Below are 8,700 nucleotides of genomic sequence, written 5' to 3'. Positions count from 1 at the left end.
AAAAAACCCCAGCCCAGGCCGAGAGCTGCGTCCGAAACCAAACCCGCCCTTCGCGCGTCGCAGAGGAGATTCTTCTTTTTTTTCCTTTTTTTCTTTTTTTCCCCCCTTTTTATTTTTAATCACCATTATTTTTATTATTATTATTATTATTATTATTATTATTTTTATTGTGAATAGCCCTGCCCCGAGCACGGTGGCGGCGGCGGCGCCGGGGGCAGGGAGGCTGTCCCGGTTATTTATTCTCTCCCCGCAGAGCTGTCCCTCCGGCTCACCATGATGTTCCGAGACCAGGTCGGCGTGTTGGCCGGGTGGTTCAAGGGCTGGAACGAGTGCGAGCAGACTGTTGCGCTGCTCTCCCTGCTCAAACGCGTCAGCCGGACCCAGGCTCGCTTCCTCCAGCTCTGCCTCGAGCATTCCCTGGCAGACTGCACCGAGCTCCACATCCTCGAAGGGGAGGCCAACAACCCCGGTGAGTGGCGTTTCGCCGAGACCCTCCCCGAGCCGCGCTCTAAACGCCGTCAAAATTTATAGAAAAATGTTAAAAATACACCCAAGGAACGAGTGCGGTGTGGGAGAGGGGGCTCCCCGGCTCGATTGCGGGAACAGCTTCTCTCCTTCTCTCCTCACGTTTTATTTTCCAAACGGGGTTCGGCTTGTTTCAGTTTGGTTTTTTCACAGCAAACTACTCCGCTCCATGGCGTGGTGTAACTACGGTAGCATGAATGATTGGTGGGTTTTTGTTGGTTTTTTTTTTTTTTCCTCTCCCCCCCGCGTCCCCCCCCTTCCTCCTTCCATGCAGTTTCCTGTGAAATAAGTAAGTCAGGTCACGTAGAGTCTGGATTTTCTGGGCTTCTTTTGGACAACGTGGCTTGATTTGCTCTCTGCAACATGCAAAAGCAGCCCATCGCTACCTCAGACGAACTGTTGTTGTATAAAGGTCTGGGTAACTGGGTTATCCTATTTTTTTTTAATTTTTTTTTTTCCCAAATGTGGCAATTCCTATTTCATCATTCAGATCCTGTTTGGACGCATTTTTTTTTCCCCTGCAGCTCTGAATACCCCTCTTGTGTTTCAGCAGAGCTCTAAGAAAATACGAGTGGACTGTTTTAGGTTTCTGAGGGTGCAGGACAGAAAATGTGCGAGGCTACGGAAAGTGTATTTTGCTTTTATTTATTCACCATTACAAGTTGCTCAACTCCTGGGAAGTAAATGGAGTTAGAGTAGGATGGAAATGGCACAAGCGCCGGGGGAATCGTGCCGTGTGCTCCTCTATTTATTTATGGGGGGGGTGGTTGTTACAGATGTATGTTCCTGAGGGGGGGATGTAAACAGGGATGCAAGTCGCTTAAAGTAGAGTTTTTGCAACACAGAAACAGAGCAGGGAAGGCAAAACGTATTTTAGTGTCTTTTAGTTGCGTGGTTCTGTTCCTCCGAGCCCTTAAAAAAAAAAAAAACCCAAATCGTAAAAAAAACCCCCCCAACCCAAAAAAAAAAAAAAAAAAGCGAAGCAACCCCCGCGCGTTGCAAAGCATGCCTTTGATTTAAAATCCCCGGGGGGGAGAATTGGGATTTGGGGTTTGGGCTGTGCACGGGGAAGCGGTGCCGGGGAGCGGCCGCGTTCCGTGATGGGTGGAAATCTTGCGGCCGGATCCCGAACAGAGCCCCCGGTGTGGACGGGGCGGGAGGAATGCAGGGTCCTTCTCCAGCTGTTCCCTATTAGAGCACCGAGCCGGCAGGGTTTGGCAGCTGCCTGCGCTGCCATTTGATGACAAGGTCCAGCGCAGCGCCGTGTTCCACCGAGGAGGACGGATTTCAGTCCTTCTGCAGGAAACCGAGCCCGGGGCTGCTCCGGCGCAGAGGGATCGGGGCTGGCTACGGGGGAGCCAGGCTGGAATTGGCCGTTCCCTTATATAGCTCGTAGGAATGAGAGGGAGGAATGCTGCGTCTGGGCGCAATACTGCTGCTTTTATAAACAGCTGAAGGGATGAACCTCATCCATCCCTTTGGGTGGGGAGGCCCCGGGGGGGCCTGGCGGGAACACGCTCTCCCAGCTGGGCTGCTCCAGGATACATTTGCAGCCTCCCATGCCAGCCTCAGCACAGCCTTGCCGTGATTCCCTCTGCGAGTCGGTGCGAGCCGTGTATTTTTAATCTTACGTTTTTATCAGCATTGCAGCTTTTCATTCATACTGTGGTTTTGGTGGTAGCCCAGTCCCCTCGGTCGGTCCAGGGGTCGGAGGGGGGTGATTTGCACCCTGACGTCAGGAAAGGCGAATTATGAAGGAAAACAGGGTTTGAAGTGTTCCTGGACACGAAGTCACGTAGGGCTGCCTGTGTGGTGGCGTTTCCTCGGGGTAAGCCGGGGTGCAGACCAGGGGTTGGGCCGTTCCCATCTCTGCTCGTGCGAGCAATCCCTGCTTGTCCCTGTAATCCCGTTGACCTTGCTTGGCGCGAGGATTTCTCCTGCGCGTGGAGCTTGGCATCCCGCCTCCTGCCTGTCCCTCAGTGCGTTGGTGGAGCTGCCTGAGCATTCCCCGACGTTCCTTCCAAAAACGAGCTGCTCCTCCAGGGCGTTTGTAACTCCCGTGCCAAAACCTGAGTCTGTTGAGTGCCTGTGTCTCACCAAACACCCCCCTTCCCCCGTAGGCTTTCCCATGGGATGGACATATCCATGCATCCTGTGGAGCAGGATGTGCACTTTACCAGGCACTCCTGTTGCAGTGGAGGGAAGGTTAGCTGAGATTTGCAGGCAAGATCTGTTAAGAAATGGCTTTATAGTCTCCAGTGTTAGCACTGCCTTCTTCATGAAGCCACCTGTATTCCTGCAGTCGCTCCTGCTCCGTGCCTGTTTTGCAGTCTGGCGCTTGTCACTTGCCTGGCAGTGGAATCACACCAAGTCCTGAGTGGCAGCGTCATCATCGAACCTTGTGCTACTCGTTACTCTTTGAATCCTGGTGTTTGCATAACCAATTTGGGCTCGGTTCTCTCCCGGGCTGGGGCCTGAGGTGGCTCCTGGTATGTTTTCCTGGTGTTTGCTGGCTTGGAAATGGTGGCTCCCTGCTTGTAGGTGCCCCACCGGTCTCCCTGTTGATGTTGGGATCGTGGTGGCGCTGGTGCACAAGGGACTGTGGGGTGATGGGGTTGCACAGCCTGTAGGAGTTGGCTGTAAGGTGTGGGATGTTCCCATTCCATGGGGCACAGGTGAAATCCATTGTCTGGGAAGGGGTGTCACCGTGACTTCAGCAGCGCCAGGCTGAATGTAACGTGCTGGGCTGATGTGCCGGAGCAAGTGTTGGAATTACGCTGGGTCCTCGTGGGAAGTGAGTTGTTTTGTACATGCAGGACCTGTTGCTTGTCCCAGCCCTGTGGGGAGGTGGGAAAACTGGAATATTACTCCTAGTTTATGGTCATTCAGAAGAGGTGGCAGCCCTGCTGTTGTGATCTGTGGTGGATGAACACCGTCCTTGGCAATATCATCACCAACAGTGCTGGTCCCAAAGGGAGAGCAGAGCTTTGATATCCTCACTGGCTGGTGAGGCTGGGGCTCGTGAGCTTTCTGGTGTGTGGAGCAGGCAGAGAGGAAAACTCCTCTCAGTGAAAGTGTCCAGCTTGTTTCTTGCCTGGTGACAGGTCTGCCATATGGCAGATGAGATGGGAAAACCTCAAGGAAGAAAAAATTACTCTTTTTAACTAGTTAATTGCTGTGGAGAAGCAGGTACATCTAGTTTGAAGGAGTTCTATCTTGGTTTTTCTCCAGTTGCGAAGGTGTTTTCATAATCACAGCCAAGCTCTCCGTGTTAGGACTGCAAACCCGGCGTGGTTCTGCTGTGTACGACCCTCAGAAAGCCCTGAGGAGCCTCCTGCTTCTGTGGTTCTTTGGATTCCTGCTCAAGCATGGATAGAACCACGTTGCCCACCTCAGATGAGAGACGCCTGCAAGACATCCTGCAGAAAACTACACCGGTGTCTGGGAGCAGACCAGTGTGGTGACTGCATGTGGTGTGGGGGCTGCCCAGGTGGCTGTGGGACCACCTTCCACCTGTGGTCTTTTTAAAATTTAAAGGCATTGCTTGATTATAAAAGGAAAACAGAAGTGGGAAACCAACATAGAAGGAAATCTGTACGTTTCTTCATTGGTGAAATGCACATCTTGGGGTTGTCCTACACGGAGGCCTCAACAAGCTTTAATGGTTTAACTGGTGAAGAATGTGGGTTATTGCTGATTCAGTTTGAGCCTGAATGGCTTGGCCTGCTGGGCACGGGGGAGAATATGGAAACCATATTATCTGTGCACAGAAATAGAAGTTTCAGGTATTGCATAGCACTATTTAAAAGCCTGCTATAACTTCCTTCCTTCCTTCCAGCCTGGCCTTGCTGGGCAGCTTCAGCCCCAGCTGCTCGGAGCCATCAGGACGCGGCGACCTCCTTGGAGCCGCCGGTAAAGGTCAGGCAGGAGCATTCTATGCCTTGTGGGAAAGGGACCTGTGCTCTTCCTGAGGCACTGAGAGATGCTTGGTATGGGATACAGACCCAGTGAGCAGATAGGGAAGGCTGTATCCATGAAAAGTGGTCTGTAGGCTTTGGGCGTGGAATGCAGGATGTGCTTCTGCTTTCGTCTACTTGGGTATCCCGTCTCTGGGATGGCCAGAGGTGTGGCTGTTTTGTTTTTTTTCCAAAGTAGTCCCACGTCCCATCCCACCAGCCCTGCTTTCCTCACTCCTGTGCTCTCTGCTGGTCAACAGAGGTGCCCAAAGGCTCCTGAGGGTCATCCAGGCATCCAGACACCCACCTGCACCAAAGGAAGAGCGGCAGCTTTAAACTCCTGGCCTTGAAGGACAACAAGCTTTCCCTGCCCTGTGCACGGGACATTAACTGCTCCTCCACGTGTTAGGGCCAAAATCTTTATTTCACTTCAGCAGGCTGTCAGGTGTCACAATGGGAGCATTGGGATGACCCAGATTCCTCATCCTGGGAAGGGAGGACTGGCCTGAGGAAGAGATGAGGGTTGCAGGGAGCCGTAATGTCTTTTAATAGACCAAGTGATGCAGCTGGAAAAAATGGCCAGGCACGAAGGTGCAGCAGCTCAAAGGAAGGCTTGTGTGGTTGTGGAGGTTTTTTTTTCCCCAACTGTACGAGCTGGTCTATTAAAAGGTATTACACGTTCCTGCAGACCTTGCTTCTTATATCCTTAGGTCCCTGTGGCTCCAGCCATAGAGCTGTTGCTGCTACCCTGGTCACAGACAGTCTCCCAGCCCATCAGAAGCTGCTACCCTTCCACCTTCCAAATTTTGCAGTTTGCCCCCAGTGACCCCCCACTGATGGAAAATTATCCCAGTGCCCAGTTTGAGGGTGTTTTCCTTTTTTTTTTTTAATTTTTCTTGGCTTGTAGTTGCATTGCATTGCTGAGCTCTGGTTTAAGTGCCCTTGGGCTGTGTGAAGGCGTCGCTGGGCTGTCCCAGGGAGGGACTGGAAGAGCCAAGGAGGTGTCCCAGGAGGAGGATGGGACCGGGAGCTAAGCCCATGTTCAGTGGGGGTGAAAGGGAGTTCTAAGTGCAAGGCATTGTGTGGTCCTTCCACACACTTGTCTCTGCTCAGGGAGGGGTGTGAGCAGCTCTGCCTATTAAAAACCAGGAGCTGGAACTCCTAAATGAAGAGAATATAGAATCTCAGAACAGTTTGGGTTGGAAGGGACCTTAAAGTTCATCTAGTTCCAACCCCCTGCCATGGGCAGGGACACCTTCCACTATCCCAGGTTGCTCCAAGCCCCGTCCAGCCTGGCCTTGAACACTTGCAGGGATGGGGCAACCACAGCTTCTCTGGGCAACCTGGGCTGCTGAGCTCTGCAACCTCAGATCTGCTGAGCTGTTGGACACTGACTTCTTTTAATCTGTGTGCTGGTGCTTGAGCTGCTGCCAGGTTTTGTTTGCAAACTTGGGGGTAAAACCTGTCTGTGCTGGGCTTTTTGGAGAGGAGCAAGGGGAGGGGTACAGAGGTACAGAGCAGTGTTAGCCAGCACTGCACACTCAGTATTCTCTTGCAGTTCAAAGATATTTTTATTTTTAAGGATATTTTTCAGAGTGACTCTGGGAAGCACCACAGGCCAACCTTTGGCTTGTGTCAGTCCCTGGCTGGAAGTAGGTCTGTGGCATGGCATGACAAAGGCTTCCCTTTGCTGTCCCCCTCACCCTGATGCTGGGACCTAGAGGAGACTCTTGGGCTTGCACTTCACTCTTTGGTATTTTCTCCTATTTGCTTAAATACTCCTTCCCTCGTGGTTCCTGGCACGTGTCCCTTGCAGTCAGAGCAGGAGGAAGATGCTCCCTGTGGCTTGCTTCCAAAGCACTGGGAGCACAAGTGGCAAGGTCTCTTCCATGAGCAGGGCTAACAAGGGCCAGGTTGTTTGGGTGGGGGGTGGCAGCACTTGCCTGGGGGAACGTTTTTGGGTAGTAATGCTTAAAATGGCAAGGAAAAAATTAACGAATGGGAACAGCCTGGTTTGCTGTCTGGTGCATCACTGGTGCAAGAGAGTTGGCCACAGATGGGCTGCTTTCTCCCAGAGAGACTTTTCCATACTTTCCAGTGTCCATTTAACCATTTTGTCAGATAATTCATGGCTCAGTGAGGGCCCTGATGTCAGGCTTAATTTCCCTACTGACTTCATTTGGGAAATATCCCACTGTTGAAGTGCACGTGGAAGATGCAGAGAAGCATTTCATGCATCGTCACAGACCTGAGCTGGAATTCTTTGCCTGGCCTGGCTTATTCTCCCTTGACTCCTACCCAAGTGCCTCCCTTCTGTGCAGGTGTCTCATATTTGTGCTTGGAAAAGCAGTGGATCTGAAGTTCTGTCCCCCCACGGCGGGTGCAGGGAGGAGGAACTGCACTGAAGGGGTGGAACTGCACGAGGCATCACCGTCCTCAACCCATGATGGGAGAGGTTGGGGACAGCTTTAGCTCTAGAGCTGAACAGGAACCAGCTGTAGAGCCATCAATTAAAATAATCTAGTTTGTGAATACACTTATCTGCAAACGAGATTAAATGGATGAGTGTGGAAAGCGCTCCGCTCGTAGCCTGGACCGCTGCCGGTGGATGATCCCCTGCACAGTTGCATCCTTTGGCGTGTCAGACCTCAGCATCTGAGCAGAGCTGTGTGCCTGTCCCACCATTTTGTATTTTACATCTACATTTGGGCCAGTTGATGCTGCAGTCAGCCAAATTTTCCTGCCGTTTCCCTGAAGGAGTTGATGAAGGTTTCTGTGGGTCACGGTGCGAATTCCCACCTCCTTACAATTTCTCAAGCTCTGCCCTTTCTTTTTCTCGTGTTCCATCAAAAAAAGGCCTTTATTTAATTTGTGGCCCACGAAAGCCATTCTTTACCAAGCTGGGAGTTGTGTTTGCAGTCGGGGTAACTGAAATAGTAATCGATGTGAACACTGGCTTTATTTTAAGGCGCACCCGTCAGTGCTTTAGCGCTCCAGCATCGTGCTCGTGTCTAGTGTTACCACAGATAACTGCTGGGAGAAAGGGCACCCCTTGCACTGCCACTGCACCCAAACCCCGGGATCGGAGCCCGCAGCTCCTCGGGGTTGGATCCCTCAGAGGAAGGAGAAGCTGCTGTATTGTACTGCTGTACTGTTTTGGGGTTCCCACCTGGTCGCCCCGGTCTCCTCCCCACTCCTCGCGCGGTGCCAAGCGCGTGCAGGGCCCACCCAAAGCACAGGTCGTGGTGTTTGAAATCCTTTTTGTCTGCAGAAACCCCCCAAGGGTGGTGGGATGAACCCTCACGTGAACTGTGCGTGTGCACGTGCCCTTTGTATTTTGTGTTTTCACTGAGTAAACAAGACCATTACTTTTTTACTAACTCTGGGTTGTGCAAGAGCTGCTGAGGGATCTAAAAGAGGTTGCAGGTCTGATGCAAGGGATCCACAGGCTTGCATGCTCATCCTTTTTCCTTAAAAAACCAATACGTGTAACTCTCCAGCGCTCTGGTCCTAAGAAGGAGACCCAGAGATTTGCAGAGGTCACGTCTGAGCATGAGTTTGGCGGTGGCAAACAGCCAAGGCAGTGGCTTTCCATCTTGGCCCAGGAATCACAAATGAAGTTGAGGTTGGAGCGAGCAGATCTGTTCCCGACTTCCTCTTCCGCGGCAGATGCGTTAAGTGGAAGGGCAGGATCTCCTCAAAACAAGGTTGGAATTGTTTCTCTGTTGGAGAAGGTGTTGCTGGCTTTTCTTTGGAAGGGGGTTTTGCAGGCAGAGGGAGTTGTGTTTCTGGCATGGAGGGGATTCCAAGCTGGATTTTCTCTCACAGAGCAGAGGGCTTGGGATGGTCTCACCCAAAGCGTGAGGGCCGTGCAACTCAAAGTGTAAGGAGCAGAAAACGAGCCTGGTCAGGGTGAGGAGGCAGAAACCCAGTTTGCTTTGTACTGACACGTGCCTTGTCTCCTTCTACCTTGTCTCCTTGTCTCCTTCTACCTTCTTCTAGTGATCTTTCCATGCCGGAGACAAACACATCTGGCTAAAGCAAGAGGAGGTGGAATCCAGTGATTTCCCAGCACAGGCTCACGTATCTGATGCCTGGCTCACAGTGTGTGGTTTTATTTGAGTGTTTGCATGAGGTGACTCCATGGCAGGGCCATACCAGGGGTTTTGGTGAAGGTACCTGAATGCAGGGCCGTGCAGGTGTGTGGTGCAGCACCTCA

At 52.0% G+C, this 8,700-nt stretch overlaps 1 protein-coding gene across 6 annotated transcripts in view; it reads left to right on the top strand.

Moving 5' to 3' along the window:
- Positions 1–6: 6 nt before the first annotated feature.
- SAMD4A (sterile alpha motif domain containing 4A) overlaps positions 7–8,700 on the top strand; it is a 100,113-nt gene continuing 91,419 nt past the window's right edge. For 5 of the 6 annotated variants that reach the window (XR_001878335.1, XM_017836793.1, XM_017836789.1 and 2 more), the window contains exon 1: positions 7–469. Coding sequence is in view for 4 of the 6 variants with exons in the window: in XM_017836793.1 (XP_017692282.1) it covers positions 274–469 (196 nt within the window). In the remaining 2 variants the exon portion in view is untranslated. Of the gene's footprint in view, positions 470–7,933; positions 8,189–8,700 lie in introns of those variants that run through there. The other variant, XM_017836792.1, reaches the window with a different exon arrangement.

The sequence above is a fragment of the Lepidothrix coronata genome, unplaced genomic scaffold (genome assembly GCF_001604755.1).
Source record: "Lepidothrix coronata isolate B3197 unplaced genomic scaffold, Lepidothrix_coronata-1.0 Scaffold284, whole genome shotgun sequence".
Taxonomy (NCBI): Eukaryota; Metazoa; Chordata; class Aves; order Passeriformes; family Pipridae; genus Lepidothrix; species Lepidothrix coronata.
This window is presented reverse-complemented; position numbering and strand designations above follow the sequence as displayed.